The sequence below is a fragment of the Lissotriton helveticus genome, chromosome 6, assembly GCF_964261635.1.
Source record: "Lissotriton helveticus chromosome 6, aLisHel1.1, whole genome shotgun sequence".
Taxonomy (NCBI): domain Eukaryota; kingdom Metazoa; phylum Chordata; class Amphibia; order Caudata; family Salamandridae; genus Lissotriton; species Lissotriton helveticus.
Window position 1 is genome coordinate 810762286 of NC_136067.1, and position 21810 is coordinate 810784095.

At 43.4% G+C, this 21810-nt stretch overlaps 1 protein-coding gene across 1 annotated transcript in view; it reads left to right on the top strand.

Moving 5' to 3' along the window:
* Nucleotides 1-21180, top strand: part of SIM1 (SIM bHLH transcription factor 1) — a 271876-nt gene extending 250696 nt beyond the window's left edge. Inside the window, exons 10-11 of the mRNA XM_078648380.1 lie at nt 12119-12524; nt 17670-21180. Of these exons, the coding sequence (XP_078504506.1) occupies nt 12119-12524; nt 17670-18397 (1134 nt within the window). The 3' untranslated portion in view covers nt 18398-21180. The remainder of the gene's footprint in view (nt 1-12118; nt 12525-17669) is intronic.
* Nucleotides 21181-21810: the final 630 nt, after the last annotated feature.

Genomic DNA, 21810 nt, shown 5'->3' on the forward strand with positions numbered 1-21810 from the left:
ACGTATTTCACTCAGCATTCGCCAAAACGGACTATTTTCCAAGCAACAGTGCTTTCTGGGGACTGCAGTTCATTCATGTCTGCAGTGGTCACATGACAATGCGTTTTTGGTGCAACTGACTCCTATCTACAGGAGTGACTGAGGCAAGTTTAAGAAACAGGGGTCAAGTTTTAAATCCTGTTACAGTGGCATCTGATGAAGGCAATTAAGCCGAAATGCATTATGCCCGTTTTTATTCCCAATTAAAAGGTTTTCCGTCATTCCCCCTTGTGGCCTCTTCACTTCTTTAACTCAAGAGGTTGCTGTTTATCTGTTTTTCCACGCACGCCAGAGGCGTGGCAAAGGGGCCCCGCCCTACAAGAGGCTGGAGTAGCACTGGCACCTGCTTTGCATTTAAACTTATCCAAGGAATTGGAAGATCTCCAGCCCGCCTTGCAACACGGACGACGCCTGGCTGCTGCAGCGCAGCTCGTGACTTCACGAGGGAGACAGGTTCACTGCATCTCTGTCTCGTGGCCCGACGGACTTTGAAAATCAAGGCTGGAGCGTGTGGGGAACAAAGGAAGCCTGTGGGATTACCAACAAGCAGGAATGCACCACTTTGGACACCCCGGATTCGAACTTTTCTTTTTACTTGCCTTTCACGTATTTCACTCAGCATTCGCCAAAACGGACTATTTTCCAAGCAACAGTGCTTTCTGGGGACTGCAGTTCATTCATGTCTGCAGTGGTCACATGACAATGCGTTTTTGGTGCAACTGACTCCTATCTACAGGAGTGACTGAGGCAAGTTTAAGAAACAGGGGTCAAGTTTTAAATCCTGTTACAGTGGCATCTGATGAAGGCAATTAAGCCGAAATGCATTATGCCCGTTTTTATTCCCAATTAAAAGGTTTTCCGTCATTCCCCCTTGTGGCCTCTTCACTTCTTTAACTCAAGAGGTTGCTGTTTATTTTTTATGTGTATATATATATATATATATATATACATACATATATATATATATATATATACATACATATATATATAGTGGAGCTCTAGCTCGGTACCGTAGCATAGGAATCACTCGAACACCACCGAAGGCTCCAAGCCTCAGCCTTTATTTTAAGGTATGGAAAACATTCTTCAGCGGATGCCTTTTAGCAGTCACATGCCTGCCTGACGCGTTTCGATATTTCTTCTTCAGAAGCTTCTGGCGGATGAAGAGCACTCCCGCACCCCCCTTTTCACTCCTATGATAGCGCGCCTCCTGATAGGCTGCTTGGATAGAACTGCGCTAAGGATTATGGGATTTGCAGTGCAGGTTAGATGTGCAATGTTCTGCCGGACTGCAAGACCCATGATGGGCCCCCGTTGAAGGTGTTTTCCTAATCCTATGCGGCGGTGCCCCACCGCAGGGCTGGCTGGAAGACAGTCCCAAGGCTCCCAGGTTCTCGGGATGGTGCATTCCTGACGACACGGCCGCCGTCGTTACATTGGAGCTCTAGCTTGGTACCGTAGCATAGGAATCACTCGAACACCACCGAAGGCTCCAAGCCTCAGCCTTTATTTTAAGTTATGGAAAACATATATATCCTCTATTTATGAAATGCTCTATGGGCTTATGGGGCCTACCTTAGGGGTAACTTATAAGAAGTAAAAAGGAAGGTTTAGACCTAGAATTTCTTTTATTGTTCCAAGTACCCAGGCTGCAGGGGCAGGCTTGGAGACATGTTTTTCACTGCTACGTCAGCGGGGGCAAAATATATACTGCTCCCCACAAAGTAGCATTTAATTTAGAGGCCCTAGGCACATGTAGTACTATATACTACATACTTATAAGTAAATGATATGTGCCAATTAGGTGAATGTTTCAAAATAGAAGCAGATACACTTCACTACTGGCTAACAGAAGTAAAGTGTACAGAGTCCAAGGTCCAACAAAAATGGGTTCAGCCAACGAAGGCAAAAATGTAGCGTAATATCACACAGAAAATTGTCATCTCCAGCACCCAGGCCATATTTAGACAACTTTTCTGCTATGCATATGGGGTGTAACAGCAGGTCTCACAGAGACTTAGTAGTTTAGGATTGTCCCTGAGGCCCCCATTTCCAACAGATGCACTCACCATATGTGGAGTCACTCCCCACCACTCTTTTGCTGGCATCTGAATTTGCTCCTACACAAATAGATATACAATAGCCTTACAGGGGCTTTCAGCCATCCTTTTCTCATCATTTGGTCTGTTGGTGTATCATTCACTTTTTGTCTTCCGCCCACTAAACTAGAGCATACAGCACTGGGTAGATCATCGTCCCACTTCGGCAAAGAACTACCATTACTGAGAGTGATGGCATTCTGCTCATTCACAAGAGCACACCCAGACAGTTCCTTTCAGTTCCAGAGTCTACTGTAGATGGTAATGTGTGGTTTTTTTGGGGCTAAAAAATATATTCGCTCCTAGCCATTTTCTTATAAAATACAATAAAAACAAGCGCTGACAAAATCAGAAACCGGCAGCCAATGATAGGCCTATTAACTTTGCCATTTCTGATGTCCCAGAGAACTGGTAAGATTTCACGTATGTATGTGACTGGTTTCTAATTAAACACCCGAAGACCCTCAAAATAGCAAAGGTAAGAAGATCAATAACATTTCCTGACTTTGTCTTAAGTAATGGGTATTAAAATAAGAGCACTTCCGTTACTTGCAGAAATGTTTGCTGATGGCTATGATTTTAAAATATCGTTGTTTGCCTGACATTACGGCAGCGTTGGCAACAATTTAGAGGGATATCAAAATGCACATTAGGACTTACATAGGAAATAATTAATATAATTTTCTATGGTGCTTTTTGGACACTTTCAGCACTTTTCAGTATGTTTTCCATGCACCAACAGACTATTCATTGTAGATATTTACAAAAAACCACGATCATATTCAGTGTTTGAAACTGAATCCTCTTCAAGTGAGGAGGTCACAGAAAGAATTTAAAGATTCAGTTAAGAAATTATTCTCCTCATGTAAGTCAGACTTACTTGTGGAAAAAGTGGAAAACTTTGACTCAGAATCGGATGCTGATTCACAAAGAAGGTTCGACTTGTTTGCACACAGAATTTGTACATTTGAGAACGTTTCACATATTTATGCAGAAATTATACCAAATGAGTGCACCTGGTAATGTGTCGGGGAGCATTGGTCCATGCAAATAAGGCGATCACCCACACAGGGGTGACATTGTGGGTGTTCACAAACATTTCTAGTGCCCTCTGTGGTCTTATTTGTTGTTCAAATGATCCATATGAACGTATACTGCTGAACTTGAATGTGCATTAATATCTCCCATGATCTCAAGTTTTTGTAAAGGGGAGAATTAACATCGAAAAATATTTTCTTTGTTGAGAAAAAACAACTTTTGGAATAATATCATCTTTTTCCTAACTTCATACGCAGTGATTTTGTGCAGTGTATAATTTCTCTCGCTCTCTCTCGCTCTCTCTCTCTCTCTCTCTCTCTCTCTCTCCCCCCCCTCTCTCTCCTTCTCTCTCTTCCTCTTTCCCTCTCCCTCTCTCCCACCCCATTTTAAAATGTGGACTATGCCAATACATAATGCTTTTATGAGAGCAAGACCAGTGCTTAAGTTACCTTTCTATACAGGAAGGCACCAGACATCTTTGTTGCATGCTGTCGGTCCTAGTGGGCAGTAGGGACCCCCAGATTTAAAAAACATAAATGCAGGCACATTTTCAAAACGGTTCTGTCTTACTACTTCTTGTTAACATCATTTGTTTTTTTCGACCAACAACGTTCCCTTAACGACCTAAAATGTATTAATATGACATTATTATTAAAATTATTATTATAAAGACTGACTTCATATTAAATACAGACAAACATTCCACCTTAGTCTAGCAGCCTATAGTACGTGTCAAGATCAACTACAAATCATTATCCAGGGCCACTTACCTTAATAAAACTTATCATAGTTCTTTTTCGAGAGCTTCTAGAATGTACCCACAGATTTCAGTAAGAACAATGAGGTGAACAAGGAGGTTATTGGTCAATGTCTCGCTCCTCACTTATTTTGGGAAAGAAACGTGCAATTTGTGACCCATACCAGATTGACTAGAAACTGCTGCTATTAATCACTGTCTTGAAATAAGCTAGCTTGTGTTTCCATCAGCTGCCGTTTGACTCTGATCCCCAGAATGCAATGCATCAAGATGCCATGGTGTAGAGGAATGTTAGCCCCTTTTTGTCCTTTGACCTCTCACCCTCTGGTGTCCAACTTATGCATAAGCGATAAGTCGGAAAGTCAGATCCCATGAGAAAGACAATGGACTGCAGATTTCAGACGTCCTTTCTGTTGAAACTCTGTCAACTATGGGAATAATTTGTACACTGTATTTATTGACTTGATGTTACAAATTAATCCCAAGCTAGTTGGAGGCAGGAGGTGGGAGGTTGAGAGACACATGTATCCATATGTTCCTATCTGAGAGGTGTTACATTTGATAACTGCTGAGAGAAAACGTTACTGTATTGCGTTAAAATGTATCTCCTGTTGTACTACAGATACTGTAAGTTGTAAAGATGCAGTACCAAAAGCCAATTACCTATTTATGGCAATGGATCAGTGTTCAGTGGCTCCTGGGCTACATTTTCTTCATCGGAATTTTGCTGCAGGAAATTTTCCCTCCCCATGTAGTTTATAAGCATCTGAAATGATACTGAGTTCATTTAATTGATGATAGATTCTTACAAACACTTTGGCCCTTGCTTGGATATGGGCAGGTCCTCTACGGTAACGCCATGATTTAGTAATTGTGGTACCACTACCATTAAACGTGATATTACAGCAGGTTTAGGTCTAAATAGAGAATAACTTTCAGAAACAGTGTTTCCACCTGCTTTCCACATTTAAAAGTGTAAGGTTGGTACCAGGTTTTAGCGGTACATACAAGCAAGCATTTCAGGTGCTGTAAATTTGTTGTATCATGTTGTTTGGTGCATTTACATCACTTTCCTGTAAATAGAAATCATTTGAAATGCACAAGAAACTACTTATCACACATTTAACACCCCCTGAAGGCTTCTGTGTGGTAAAACAAATAATTCACTTATTGTATCTCTTCACCTGTTGTTGGTAGATTTCTAAATGCCAGCTTCAAATATTGTAAACCTGTCTAAGATAAACAGGAACACTGGAATATTGCTGCCATGGTGTTAGTCACATAATTATAGATTTGCCACATTTACCATATAATCCTTCATCTGCTACACAATCTGCATATTTTAACAACGTTTTTTTCTAGCTCAAACGATTCATATATTACTAAAAGCGCAGCATGTCGCAACGTAGTAGGAGGCCCTTTCCAAGCGTTGCTTATTTGGGTGTTAAACTGGTACTAATGAGGTGCAACCACCGCCCAAATAGAGTTAACACGCGCAACATGTCAAAATAATGAAATATTACTAGCACAAATTGAGCTGCATAATTTGGCTTTTCTTGCTGCACAATTTACTTAAACCTGCCACATAATTTGTCGTTCCCCTGGCGCATAAGTCCAGTGTCCTTGATGATAGGGTTAGATCAAAGGTGTAAAAGGAAGTTTACCTATAAATCAAGTTCCTAACCTATTATTTATCAGTAGATGGTGTTGAACCACCTCTCACTTATACAAATGTATATTAATTAGTTTGCTTTTCGTATGTTGGAATAGAAGTTTACTTAAGTAATATTGATATTTAAATTATGGGGTATGGTTACAAAATTATTGTATTGTAACATTGCAGACAGTTTATAAAGCACTGCTGGCTTGATTTACTTTGTGATATTCGTGGATATGCTTAGTTTGTGGCGAGCTAGCATGTGTGCCTGTTAATGACGTGATTGCTAACCTACAAACACTAGGATTGGCTGATTTCTTTTCCAGTCCAAATGTTTCGCTTTATTTAATGGGATGAACAAAGACTTACCTGGAAATGGCTGGCCGCCACCTTTCCTCCATCGTTTTCCATATTCCTTCTTCCTGTCTGCAGTCCCGGCAGTCAGCAGCGTTGTGATTGGTCTGAGCGCCGTGGTGCTGCACTCAGACGGATACAGGGATCCTGTGCATGTTCCTCATCAGCTGTGTAATGCAGCCTGTTGGGGAAAATGCAAAGTGGGGTGACGCACCTCCGCCTTAGCGTAGGAGCCGCCACTGTGAACTACATAATACTGAAGGAATACCTTAGGGTTGATGGTAACATTAGCAGCCCACACATCAAAACATTTAATTACGTTAGACATTTAGATAAAGATTGTCTTTTTCTAGGTGTAGCAATTATAAAACAACTCAACATAGTACCGGCCATACAAACACACTTTGAGGGCACCCAACTCCAAGTGATTAGGGATACAGTCTAATACGTCCAATGGATGAAAAACCAGACAACAATATCCAGAATGAATTAGGCTATCAAACAAAAGTCCTGGATTGGAAACTGTGTCCATTATGCCCTAGAGGGAGCTAGTTACTCTAGTATAAATAAGGATAGAGACAGTGTCTGGGACTATATAAGCAAATACTTAGAATGTACACTCCATTCACACACTGAAACTCCGACATTTGCAGGGCATACATGCTCAGTGCACATCCTTATCAGATCCTTTTCCATCCTAAACCACCAATAAGACTGAAACCTATTCAGACATGCTTATTGCCCGCTCACCTGCTGAACTACATCATAAGATTAACTAGCACTGAATTGAGGATGAACACCCTCTATCCCTTCCTGTAAACACCCACTCTTCTCCCAGAGAGCAATCTAAAGTGACCATCTGGCAGTGCTATACTAACATAGAAATAAAATACAACTAAAGCTAGACATAGCCAAATGCTGCTTTCTATAATTCATTGTCGATGCCAAACTTTTTAAGTTTTTTTCTGGTCAGATTTAAAGCATTTTTTGGAATGATTCACATAATTCTGAGCAAAGTTTATAATATATCTGACCTAGATTGATGCTGCTTTGTGGGACGATTTAACTGGCTTTTGAGGCCCATTGACGAACTCACTTCATTTCCATTTCAGGGAAGAAGCTGAAGACTGTGCTTTTCTTAGAGGCTTCGGGCACTATTTAAGCAACCGCCTTCCCACTCCACTTGGTTTAGGTTCTCCCTCTGACAGCGCTTAGAGACTTCAGGGTGATAACGCGCTTTATAAATCTAAATTACAATTACAATGAGGAGGGTTAGAACTGGCTATTTCTGGTAGGCTAAGGCTGACGCCAAAGCCAGGCAGAAACCACCATTCTAGTCAGGGCAAGGAAGTCACACGCCAAGATAACCCCTGCTCACCCCCTTGGTAGCTTGGCACGAGCAGTGAGGCTAAACTCGGAGGCAATGTGTAAAGCATTTGCGCCAGCACACAACAGCAACAACATCCTAGGCACACCACAAAAGGGACTCCACACAAGGTTATATTAAAATAACTTTTGTATTGTAAACACACATCAGATAAAAATCACACATGTACATGGTGCCAACTGGCACGGGCAACATTCATAAGGGATTATGTACAGGACAGGGCCACATGGGCCACTGTCAGAATCAACACTTTGTAGATATAGAAATACTGTCAGAAATTAGAATAAGTATAGCACAAAATAACAGTTATAAATCACAACCAGTATCTACTGGTAACAGGTAAGTACCACCTATGCAACCCTAACCACCTTAGGAGAATGTCACGCAGGGGACCAGGACCTCACTAGGACCACCTGTATCAAAAAGAACAACCACCTAAGTATCACACAGCATTTAGGAGTCTAGAAAAGAACACATTACCCATGATGCATAAATATACATTCAGAGGAGTAGTAAAGGGAAACACATGATGCATAAACCTACACATTCAGCGGTGTTAAGAACAAAGCACATGATGCATCACAAACACATTCAGAGATGCAGCGCTAGGAGACACATGACGCCTAAAACATTCAGAGGTGCAGCGCAGGGAAAGAAAGACACATGATGCATGAAAACATTCAGAGGTACCAGAACAATACAATAGCGCAAGAATCATATGATGTCTAAAAACATTCAGAGGTGAAGGAATAAACCACACAATTGCGCAAAACCTTACATAAGCCACTACCTGTGGCTGTCCCTAGGCCAACTGGCCTTGTTGGGGCTAGGACGCCCTGAGTCTCAATGTCAGGGGCCTAAACGTGGCAAGTGCCCACTACTTGCTGGGCACCTGGGAACACTCACAAGGGCCTAAACACTGCAGCTGGCACTAAGTGCTGCGCAGCTGTGACTGGCCGGGCACCTCTGTGCCATCTATGTCCCTCTCAGGGACTCACTCTCCATCTTGCGCCTAAACGGTGCAGCTGCCCACTAATTGCTGGGCAGCTGGAGACAAACTGCGACAGGGTCCTCGCTGACCCTAAAACAGAACTGCGCCACTGTTGGAGCCACACAGGCTCTGAAGTCACATATGCACAGGCTGTAGCCACATTCGAGCCACACAGGCTCTAAAATCACTGGTGTTCCCCAAGAGCCTCACTGGGCTCTTAAAGTAAATGAAAATGCCCCCGGACGCTGTGCCTACACAGGCACCGACCTGCGCCCCTACGGAGCCTCTCGGGGCTCTAAACAACGTTGGGGCGACCCGCTGCCAACCGGGGCCGCCCTTCCCGCACCACTATCTCCACGTTGGAGCGGCCCACTGCCACACGGGACCGCTCTTGACCTTGTGCCTCCACCGGCACCGCCAGCAACATCACGGAGCCCCCCCAGCCCTCTCAACTCACAGGGCTGGTCTCTCCAGGCGGGGCTCCCCTCTCTCTGGCTGACAATGACGGACTTTAGTTCCTCACACGGCAACAGCTGCAGCCTCACGGAGCCCCCCCCAGCCCTTCCACTCACCGGGCTGTTCTCGGCAGGGTCGGCTCACTCTTCCCCTAGCTTCGGGGGCAACACACGGCTTCGGCGGCGTCCCCAGAGGTCCCGGTTACAGGGACCAATCAAGGCGCTGCTCGGTAGACGAGCCTCCGGTCGGGTGACGCTGCTCTTCCTCACCTGGCCCAATCACGTTGCGGCCTTTGCGGCGAGCCCCCTTCCTCGCCCGGGAGTCAACCAGTAGCAGCGCGGCTCCCGGGGCACTCCCTCCTTCACCAGGCAGCTTCGGCAACCCGACAGCCAATCAGAGCGCGGCTCTGGATAGCGATTGACCAATCAGGTCGCGGCCCCTTCGTTTCTTTCTCCGCGGCTTTGCGGAGCGGGGTAAACAGCTGCAGGGCTCTCTCAGGCCCCCGGGCCGCGGCGGTGAATTACGGGCTGATGATTCCCACGGCCACAGGTCGCAGTGTGGGCGGCTCAACCCAGCAGTTTCGTTGGGGGTGATTCTGCACGCAGGAAGGCACCACGGGCCTCCTTTCACTCCCGATGTTGTGCCGATGAGCACACCGATCTCCCACACGGCCATAACAGAGCTACCACGCGCTGAGGGTAAAATTACAGCGCTCCCAGCGCTAAAAGGCAACAATAAAGCCAATAAGAAGTCCTTCAGCAGTCCAGGACCTCAGCAGTCCAGGAGTAAGGGAGGGAGCAGCATAGCCCCTAGCAGGAAAAGTCCATCAGGTGTCCAGGGGCTGGGCAGGGCTCAGGGATTCCCCCTGAGCCCCAGCAGCAGCACGCCCCTGGCAGATTCAAGTTAGAAACAAGAACATTTTGGAAGGGGACACAGCCCCTTCTTATACACAGAAAAGTATTTGAAGTCTAGCGCAAGAATCACATGATGTCTAAAAACATTCAGAGGTGCAGGAATAAACCACACAATTGCGCAAAACCTTACATAAGCCACTACCTGTGGCAGTCCCTAGGCCAACTGGCCTTGTTGGGGCTAGGACGCCCTGAGTCTCAATGTCAGGGGCCTAAACGTGGCAGGTGCCCACTACTTGCTGGGCACCTGGGAACACTCACAAGGGCCTAAACACTGCAGCTGGCACTAAGTGCTGCGCAGCTGTGACTGGCCGGGCACCTCTGTGCCATCTCTGTCCCTCTCAGGGACTCACTCTCCATCTTGCGCCTAAATGGTGCAGCTGCCCACTAATTGCTGGGCAGCTGGAGCCAAACTGCGACAGGGTCCTCGCTGACCCTAAAACAGAACTGCGCCACTGTTGGAGCCACACAGGCTCTGAAGTCACATATGCGCAGGCTGTAGCCACATTCGAGCCACGCAGGCTCTAAAATCACTGGTGTTCCCCAAGAGCTTCGCTGGGCTCTTAAAGTAAATGAAAATGCCCCCGGACGCTGTGCCTACACAGGCACCGACCTGCGCACCTACGGAGCCTCTCGGGGCTCTAAACAACGTTGGGGCGACCCGCTGCCAACCGGGGCCGCCCTTCCCGCACCACTATCTCCACGTTGGAGCGGCCCACTGCCACACGGGATCGCTCTTGACCTTGTGCCTCCACCGGCACCCCCAGCAACATCACAGAGCCCCCCAGCCCTCTCAACTCACTGGGCTGGTCTCTCCAGGCGGGGCTCCCCTCTCTCTGGCTGACAAGGACGGACTTTAGTCCCTCACATGGCAACAGCTGCAGCCTCACGGAGCCCCCCCCAGCCCTTCCACTCACCGGGCTGTTCTCGGCAGGGTCGGCTCACTCTTCCCCTAGCTTCGGGGGCAACACACGGCTACGCAGGCGATACCCAGCTGATCATATCTCTGAATCAACTGTATCGATCCCCCGAAAACCTGTGCTCCTGTCCTAAAGACATAACCGTCTGGATGACCAACTCACACCTCAAACTGAATAGTGAGAAAACTGAGATACTGATATTAGGTAACCAATCTAACTTTTCACCTGAGACTATGTGGTCCACCTGCATGGGACCGGCACCAACTCCTAAAGAAAACATAAAAAGTCTGGGAATATGGCTCGACCATGACCTCACTTCAAAACCCAAGCTAGGAAAACCGCGGGCGTTTGCTTTGGTCTCCTTCGAACAACCCGCAAAATCCTCCCCCCCGACTCTCGGAATCTTCTCATCCAGGACCTCATTCTATCTAGACTGGACTATGGCAATGCCCTGTATCTGGGCGCTCCCAAATCCGTCATTGCTAAACTCCAGGTCGTTCAGAACTCAGCAGCCAGGCTGTTGACAGGTGCTCAGCTAAACCTGCCCTAAGATCGCTCCACTGGTTACCAATACAGGAGAGAGTCCATTTTAAATCTCTGTGCACTTCTCACAAGATCCTTCATGGCAAGGGCCCACCCATCCTGGATAAGACTGACATTTTACAGTTTGCTTATACGTTATATAGTAAGCATTGCAGAGAAACAGAGATTTTGGCTACTTCCCAAATATGAGGTGATACATGCTATAGGTATTTGACGGTGTATGTTCTGATCTTTGGGCAACCAATCTTTAGGCAACTGATGCTGTCTCTAGCCAATTTATAACAGCCCATTTCACTTGTTATACAGCGCACAGAGTGTCCGTTTCACAAAGCTATTTGCACACCTAGATCAAATTACTTGCAGAAATGGCATTATTGTTGAGTGCAAATTGTCGTTTTGTTGTCCCAAAATGTGAATTTATTCTCAAATTGATTTTTCATATGTAGTATTTACACGTGTATGGGGTAATATTACATGGGGCCTAAAGTCCTCCCAGGGACATCCAAGGTAGGAATGTCATACAAACTCGGTGAATTTATATAAATTGTAGCTTTGCATATATTCAAAAACATTCTAATGGCAGGGTTAATTTAACATCATCAACACTGGTAGGTGTACAATGGTAGAGTTTCTCTGGAGAAAAGAAGGGAAATATTGTCCGCCTGGAGAAAAAAAAGTACCATGTGATAATGCGCTATTGCTTAGCATTTATATATGCAGAAATATATGTACCATTGTGTTTTTTAGAGTTCTTTCCAGGGTAAATTACTGCATAAAAATGGAGAGTATCTAAAGGTGAACTCTTAACAATAAGAAATTTCTTTTTCAGGCATTTCAATGTTCTTGAATGCTGAAATAGCAATAATGTTTTACATTTTGAGGTTTTATCACATATGGTATTGGACAGTATCAAAACTCTGAATATTTGCAATGTTGACAGGTGGATCTTGCTTTTCTGTGTTTTAGTATTCTGGATTCCACACGGAGAGATCTGAATCTGACCATGACAGTCAATGGGGGGGTAGCCCCTTGACGGACACTGCGTCACCCCAACTTCCGGACACCGGCGAGAGATCAAACTCCCAGCATCATGATGTCTCCTGTGCCTACAGACAATACTCTGATCGGAATTCTCTTTGCTATGGCTTCGCCATTGATCATTCCAGGCTTACTGATGAAAGACACCTCCATACTCAAGCCTGTGACGGAGGCAGGTGTGAGGCCGGCAGATATTTTTTGGGCACTCCACAGACAGGAAGAGAGACTTGGTGGGGCTCCCGTTCAGTGCTGCCCCTCACTAAGAGTTCTCCTGAGAGTAGAGATGGGTACGACAACAGTATGCCACACATAGCTTCAATTCACAGGATTCCCGGTAAGAGAAATACTCACAATTTAATGAAGAACAAAAAAGCAATTAAAAGTCACATGGACTACTGCATGTTAGATTTTTTAAAACTCTGTGATACATTTTACATTTGGGCGCTTTATGCAAATACTAAAAGAGTGGTGGTTAATGATTGTATCCTTCATAAAACAGTGCATAACTAGTTAAGAATTTCACTTCTGTTGGGTTAATTCTTTGGTGCATTCTAGTATATACCTGCAGATTTGTTGTGAGATTACAAAACCTAAACACTCAGATTATCGCTAATTAGAAGTGTTGTGGAAATTGGGATTTATCCAAGGCATTCTGTTTCCAATGTTTGCATGTGTTATGTTTTAATGTGACAACTGTACCATTTAGTTAACTCTACACTGCTGAGAAAAATGTGTCAAACCCACTTATAAATTCCGTTAATTTCCGTGAACATGTTTTAGAGAATATATTAATGTCAAACAGATTTTTTTCACAATTATAATGTACATTACATGTTGTCCAAAGTACTTTTCTAAAATGCACATTTTATTGGGATTTCAAAGGAGGAACTAGAATTATAGATTTAACAAACATTTGTACAACTAATTCTAATAATAAATAGATTTGGGAGGGATGGCAGAGGGGAAGAATGTGAAAAGGGAAGGATCAAGTGCAACAGAGCTAATTTCCAACCTGTTCCAAGAGTAATTCTACAGATATATGCCGCAATAAACAGTTAAAATGCAGTTTGTCCAAATACAATCACTGATGAACAATGATTTAGTCAGACAGTTACAGATAGCTGTTCCAGACAGGTGGGGGACATTAGGTGAAACTTGAATGGTGTCTGAAATAGACATGTTAACACCCTTAAAGTATAATTGGCCTGTGCTATCAGTTGCTACCTGAAAAGGGCAAAAGGGCCAGTGAACCCCTTACCAAAAGTTTTGTTGTCTATTTTTGCTCCTGGCGCACATGGGCTTTTACGAATTTTGTATCAGTGTAATTGTTCAGCACCTTAGTTTGAAATGCTGTGCAGAGGTTAAATGTCATATAGGAACATTATGAACCTATCGGTGGATGAAAACAGAAAATCTGTATTTGACTAATGAGTGAGACGTAACTGTTTCTTCAGCTATTATACATCAATGTCAGTGAGAGACGATTATTAATGCAGTGGAATAGGTAGTGATACCGGTGAGTAAAGAAGGCAAAGCAATTCATTGACTTTGAGAATGTGTTGTTTAGTGGCTATTTTGTAGACGCTGAGCATTGTGGCAGCGTTTAAACAGAGGGCATGAGGGATCCAATAAAGGGTACTGGAAGGAAAAAGACTTTAGACTCGAGGAGCTTCAGGGGGCGTAAGGAATGGTGGGTATTTTAACATTTGTGATCAAATAAAGTTAATCAGAGGGGCAGATGGAGATAACCTCCAGAAGGTTAGGTGTGGAGGGAAAACTGGCCATAGAAAGACTTCAATATCAAGGTAAAGACCCTGTATAGAGACATTTTGTACAATCTACTTGATTCCTGACGGAAGAGTAAAAGATGATTTAGGAAATGTAAACTGGTATTGAAAAGCATGCCTGAGTAGTTTTTCAGCTGTTTTTGAAATTACTTTTTTGAGTGGATTATGGTATGGCTAGCTTTCTGGAACACGAGTATTAAATAGGGTCATGGCCTAGTGAAAGTTGAGTTGGGTTGGTGGAGCATATTGTGATTGTTGAGTAGATCGAATAAAGCTAATCTGAATCTGAATCTGAGTAGATTGTAGTATATAAAAGGGACGTTCAATATAATGCAGGTACATCTCCCCATCAGTTGGTCAAAATAAACTCAGTGAGTGGAAGCAGATGTTGAGGGTGAAGATGAGATGTGAACTAATTTCACTTTGAGAGCACTGGATGGCGGGGAATTGTATTGAGAATTAGGTAGCACATAATTTAGAAGCAAGTGGCTACATCCTGACACAGAGGCAGTCAGTGTCACAAGCTTAGAATTGAAGTGTAAAGGAGAGAAAGGAGAATATACTCTCAGTGTCATCAACAAAAAGTAGTTAGCTAGATCTCAATGATGAGATGGCATTGGGAGATATTTTATGTGTGTGTGTTTCTGCGTGTAAGAAGAGAGAGCAATTGAACCTTTAGTGGGTGCATGCTGATAATAATGACTGAGGAGCTGAAGGACACAGTAGAAGGGGACAGCTTAGTTAGATGAGATTCAGAGGAGTGCTGTGCCAAGACCCAAGCTTGACAAAGAATATAGAAAATGTTGAGGTTGGCACCATTAAATACAGCAGAGAGATCAAGGTTGAATAAGCTTAAAGAAAGATGGTTTAATGGTTGAAGGTTATGAAGTATACGATGTGGATCAGTGCAATCTCAGTGGAATGTATTCTAACGATGTCCAGTTTCAGAGAATCGCACAGATATTTAGTGGTGATCATGCTACCAGTGAGTTTAGAGAAGTAGGGTAGGGTAAATAGGGCAGTTGTTTCTGGTATTGAAAGGGTTCTGTGTATGATGTTTTAGTGTTGGGATGGTAAAAGAGGCTTTGAAGTAGAGGATAGGAAGTAGAGCATTGAGACTGGTTGAACCGGTGAGATAATAGAGTATGAAATTGGAGTCAATTTAAATGATTTATGAGAAACACACCTTGATGAACACAATGAAGAGATTGAGCAATTGGAGAACAAAAGGTAAGTCTGGCTGGTGAGAAGTTTGAAAGATGATTGGATTGAGGTTGCTTTTTGTCAAGTAATGACACAGTGTGTAGAGCATCATAAAGCATGAGGGATGTCCTAGTCATTCAAATTTTCACTGAGAAGTGAAGAGGGTAGTGAATTTAGTTGCAGGAAGGAGACACTTGATCAATGGAGTAGATAAGGAGGCTATATAAGGATCTTAAAGAGATAGATTTGGAAAGGATGAGGAAAGACATAATGTGGTAATTGGAAAGTTTCCATTCGGTGAGTAGGTCCTCCTGGCAGTGTGTTGTTCGGGGTTGAGATTAGGAGGTGACTGGAGGCCGTGGGTGCAGTAGCTTGGTTTTGGAATACTGAGATGGGGTTTATTGGGCAACATACTGAAAGACGTGTGGGCCAGGGGAAGTTTAAAATGTCAAATCCAAGCTGTACTAGTGAAAGATCTAATAATAAAGTTGAATCTAGAGAGCGCTCTGCATTGCTCAGTTTGGTGGCGTTTGAGGAAGCAGAGGACATCCCTCAGTTTCTTTATTTACTAATGAGAAACTTGTCCATTAACAATATTCTAGATGGAGTTAATGTGAGGTAACATTAAATATCAAGCTGAGCAGGGAATGTCCAAATTGAGCGGCACACGAGAGTAAGTAGCTTTACCCCACAGCTTTTATTGGTACGGGAATGTGCGAACAGAGTTCATTACAAACACCTGACTCTCGTCGACGCGTTTCGTTAATACACTTCTTCATGGACTCGTTCAAAAGTCAGAAAGGTGCATTGTGGGGATGTTAGTGCACCTTTCTGACGTTTGAACCTTCCATGAAGAAGTGTATTAACGAAACTCGTTGAGGTAAAGCTACTTACTCTTGTGTGCCGCTCAATTTGGACAGGTGTTTGTAATGAACCCTGTTTGCGCATTCTCGTACCAATAAAAAGCTGTGGGGTAAAGCTACTTACTCTCGTATGCCGCTCAATTTGGACATTCCCCGCTGAGCTTAACATTAAATATATGTAACTGCAATGAGGTCAAACAGATACAAAATTAAGGGAAGATTTCACTGTGGGAGGTCTATGGAGAGATCCACTGACACAGTGAGGGAGGGAGAAGCAGATTCTTCAGGGTTGTCAGAGCTTGCTGGGTAATATGTGCAGCTCTTTTGTTTACTTGCCATGTTGGCCTTTCACTCATGTGGCATTGGGATCTGTGCAAGGTGCAGTAGGAGCTAATACATACAAAATGTGAATAGTGAGACGTACAGCACAGAAGCCGCTGTTTAGATGACATACTACTGGGTTCTGTGAGTAGGTGCCTTGATCATTGTTATTTAGAGGGATTGCATCCCCTGCTGAAAAACGGTGATAGGTGGCTTTTCTGCACTGGTACATTCCTAACTTCTTCAGTAAACCCATCTGTAAGTTGAAGCTATATTGCTTGGGAGACACAAGCTCTTCTCCAAGGCAGAAGTGTCTATTTTGAGATATTTCTTCTGTATGTTGCTGTTCCTGTACTTGTCTAGCCCCTATAGGCATATATGTTATTTTAGTTGTCTTTATGTACTTAATGCAGTGGCCCATTTGCCAAATGCCCAAGCACTGAGCATTCTTCAAAAAAACATTGCCAGCTAAGTTCCGCAATAGAGACAGCAATCTGTGACTAATTGAAATCCTAGCCAGAGGTTTGAGGCACAATGAGGCTGCAGATGTCCTAAACAAAGCAAATGTAATCAAAGACCTATGCTGATAGAAGCTTACAACATAATAATGAACAATGAGTGTTATTTAGCACATGCCAAAGACAAGTGGGGTGCTATGTCACAAACAACCATAGTATTGGCTTTGCAGGTCCTCAATGTCTTTGAAAGCACATGTGCAACCATATCTTTTCATAGGTGTTGCAGGCCAGCTGTGCGAGGACAGAATGGAGTTCTTGACTGCACTAAACCTCTGGGTGCCTTCTGGCCTCCGTCCACTAGGATAGATATTTAGGCATGCACACACACACACACACTCGCACACAGTGCACACATGCACGTATGCACATACGCACCCACACACATCCAACACCTATACCACCTAGTTGGTGAGAATAAAATTATTAAGACCTACATTAAGAGTGACTGGATAATCCCAAAGGTGGCGGGAATTATACATTGTGCACAAATACCACCTCTCTGTGGGGCTTCACCTGGAGATTTCACCTGCTGCAATCAGGCAAAGTCTTCATGTGAAATACCAGGGGAAAATGTGGAAATTTCACAGTAATCTGATTCATGCATGCCATTCCCCAAAACCTTGCAATCCCCATTATTTTCCTTCTGCCAGATTTGGTGCCCCCACCTAATAATGGTGACGCTAGGGCAGGGAAACAAATCCCTTGTGTAGTATTTGTTTTGACGGTTTAAATATATGAGCAGATAAATACCTCTAACATACTATCATTGTTTTCCTGTGTTTTTTAGGACGTGGACATTGGGATGAGGACAGCGTGGTGAGCTCTCCAGATCCCGGGTCTGCTAGTGAATCAGGAGAACGGTACCGCACGGATCAGTACCAATGCAGTCCCCATGAGCCCAGCAAAATTGAAACCTTAATCCGAGCAACTCAGCAAATGATTAAAGAGGAAGAGAGCAGGCTCCAGCTTCGGAAAACTACAGCTGATCAGCTGGGCTCCATTAATGGAACCGGAAAGAAGCATTCAATTTGCTTTGCCAGTTACCAACAGCCACCAATGGGTGGGGTCCTATGCAGGGCTCCTTCTGTTTCCAATACCTCCCCATGTGAGCACATCCAGCAACGCGATGGGAAGATCCTGAGCCCGCATGAGAATGAGTATGACAACAGCCCTTCAGCGCTCTCGAGGATGGGCAGCCCCAATTCGGACAGAATCTCAAAATCCAGTTTGACTCTATCGAAAGACTATTTACATTCTGAACTGTCTCCCCATCAAACCGCTGACCATTCTGAGGCATCTCCCAACTATTATAGTGCACACCGACAGTACTTCGATAAGCACTCCTACACATTGACTGGGTACACTCTTGAACACTTGTATGACACTGAGGCCATACGGAACTATTCTCTAGGCTGTAGTGGATCTCACTTTGATGTATCTTCTCACCTGAGGATGCAGCAGGACCCGGCACAGGGACACAAAGGGACATCGGTGATCATTACCAATGGAAGCTGATGTTCCCTTGAATACATTTGAAAGAATATCTGAACTGTCTTTGGAAGAAATTTGTTTGTATGCCCTTGTTAAGGACCGTTGACTATAATACAATGCACTAGACATAGTAACCAGTGGCATCCGGAGCGAGATAAATGTGGGGAGGTATTCTGTGTAAAATGCACACTACACAACACAAGAGTTTCAGAAACTGGATGGAAAGAAGCAGGGAGATATGTTGCCTTATGTTGTGGGAACCATGATGTCATGGTTGAGACATGCTGGTGTGGATTAGGCGAGCGCCCGTGTGACCAGCAGAGGAAGTACATATTAAAATGGGTATGGGAAAATGTTGTCAAACTGCATGTGCTTAACGAGACCCCATGCCAGTCCAGATACTCACCATTTTAGATACCAAGGTATGAATGCACATTTCATGAATTTGCACACCAAAAACGGCATGTTTTTTTTTGTTGTGTCTGTACTCCTTTCCATCCCCAACAGCACTGGCTTCTCAGTACTACCCTCCAAGCAAGAACAGGAAACAACAGATATACACTTACATGTTCTGCACAAGAAAACACAAACAACCAAATTCACACTAAATGTTCGAAATAAAAACACTGCCACATTCAGGTAAAATATGCTGTTTTACTTACCTGAAGCGAAATTAGTATTTTCTTGCTATTTATGGTTGTACATTGTGCCACTTCATGACAAAATTGGCATTTCCTGACTGAACATGCTTTGCAGAAACAACATAGGTTTGCAAAAATACAGTTGTAGGGTACATAATGATTGCGTTTACACCTGTTTATATAGTGTTACCAGTATTTTCAATCTTCTCGGACAGTATTATTCTTCATCGCATTACCTCGCATTTAATTATATATAGTCCCATAACAGGGCCACCTGCAACTGGCAGCACATTACAGAAGTGCATCACTTGCAGTAATCGGCACCTCTGTAACACACTGCACTTTTGAAAACTGTGATTTAGGGTGTAGCATTAATACAAGAAACCCACTGGGAAAATACTCAGCCTTCCATATTGGTACTGCCTACTTACTGTAAGATGCAAAGCGAGTGACCAGTGGGCGGGAATATGACGTGACATCTAATGTTTCCAGTTGAAGTATTTGTTTAAAATTACTGCAGTGCTTATTGGATGATGGGAAAGAACCCCATTTGCCAACAAGCAATGTCATTTATGTAAAAAACCAGTGCAGTTGAAAACCACGTGCTATATTTTATTTCACTGCGCACAGACTTGACTTTCATCATAGCAATGCATACCGTACATGTTAAACTGAGTAACTATAGTTAGTCTGGGTAGACGAGAGAAATCCAAGGTACCAGCAAAAATTAAGCAATTCATTTGCACTATCTCACAATGATACTGAACATTTAAATTATAAAACGCAGATCTGAGTTATCAAGCGGGTAAGGAAGTGTTACATGTATTGAAAGTGGAATAACAGTTCAAAAAGGAGATACCAGTGCAGACCACTCTAGAGCATCAAGAATGTTGCGACTGCAAATACACACTTTAATTTGCTCCTCATTTGGGTAACCCCTAAAGAGCAAGTACTAGATTTCGCAAGTTTCAGCAACATTTCTAGCTATGGAAAGTGAATGAAACTTGGAGCTAGAGGCCGATCCTGCACTAAAATAATTCTTACTCAGGATTAGGACTAAACAAACTAATTACTCCCTGCTTGAAAACACAGCATCAGACCTCTCCGAGCATGAACAGATAAAGGCCTTTGCAACTTTTGTAGTTTCTCTGAAGGTAAAACACTGAAGTCAACCCTGAGATTCATTATGAATTTTAAAGTAACATACGTTTGAACAAATGTATATTTTAAATTTCCAAACTTGCTTTTAACCATCTCAAAGAAAATCTGACTTTTACCGCAGCTAGTTACTGTGGAAAATGTGGCAACACATAGGAACTCGAAAATGACTGGATGATTTACTATAGGGCGTGGAATAGAAACTTATTGGATTTGAATCATCTTTATGTAATTGCCTACTAAAGCTATTTCTGCTTTGAATACATAAACCCACTTATAATTTTATCAGTATGGCTATGTACTGCATAGTGTACAATAGGGCCTCAATCAACTTTAAAAATGAATGCTACATTCTTCAACCTTAGCATCATTGTTTACTGGGACAGGTTAGGACAGATATCTACCATCTGTGTTACTAACTTGCTGTGTAGCACACAGTAATCTGTCTTCTGAAACTGTGGTTCCACACATAACTCTTTCCCCAAACCATTCTAAAGTAAAAAGAAAAATTGATCCTTGGATAACTTAGGAATTTGTCCCTAAATAGAAATCTATTTGCCTATAAGTACCTTACTGCTTGTAATTTCATAAAGAAAGTTAACTTACGATAATGTTGCACTTTCAGCCAATGGCACTAACATTAATGAAAATATTAAAGGCTGCAGAATGTAAGCACTAAAATGAAAGAATGTCATTCCTTGCAAATGTTCCAAAAAGACAATACCTCCTACTTAATTTAAAATTCTCTGTCCTATGCCACATTCTTCCTAGAATTTTTTTAAAGTCGCTGGCACTGCATGACAGGACTTTGATTAAAGCCTCGCTCATGACGGTTGGGTTCAAAAACACTGAAGTCTCCCAGAAGTAAAGCAAAACCTTATTTATTATACAGTTTAAATCCCCTGTTTCGTGTATAAGCTTACAACAGTTACTCCATCTCAGTTTTCTTTCCCCAGAATCCATTTCTTGCTGAAGTAAAATATCTGGAGCTGTGCCAATTCCACAATGTAATTGTTATGTTATGTTATGTTATGTTAAGTGTATTTTTGAGCGCACAGCTGCCCCAGCGAAGGGGCGTCCTGGCGCTATGTCTGAAAAGGAACATAACAAACAAGCGGAAGTCAAAAGGAAACTAGTAAGGCAGGGGGAAAAGATAGGTTTTCATAACTTTCGTAAAAGCAAAGAGATTTTCCAAAGAACGAATGTGGACAGGAAGTGCATTCCACAGTTTGGCGGCCAACACCATGAAAGATCGACCACCCACTCTGCATTTATGGAATCGGGGAACAAGTGCCAGGCTTTGGCCAGCAGAGCGCAGGCTACGCGAAGGAGTATAAGGAGTCAGGAGATGCTGGAGGATAGCGGGAGTGTCAGATTTCAGAATTTTAAAAGCAAAGCATAAGGCCTTAAATTCGATGCGTCTGATGACTGGCAACCAGTGTAGTTTAACAATTGTGCTGCGGGCTGAGCAGACACGCGGGAGGCCTACCAGGGCTCTAGCTGCCGCATTCTGGACCCGTTGGAATCGCAGGACTTCCGCCTGGTTGGCGCCCAGAAGCAATGCGCTGGCGTAGTCGAGTCTGGATAGTACACTCGCTTGAACCACCATCTGGCGAGTGGAGGCATCGAAAAATTTGA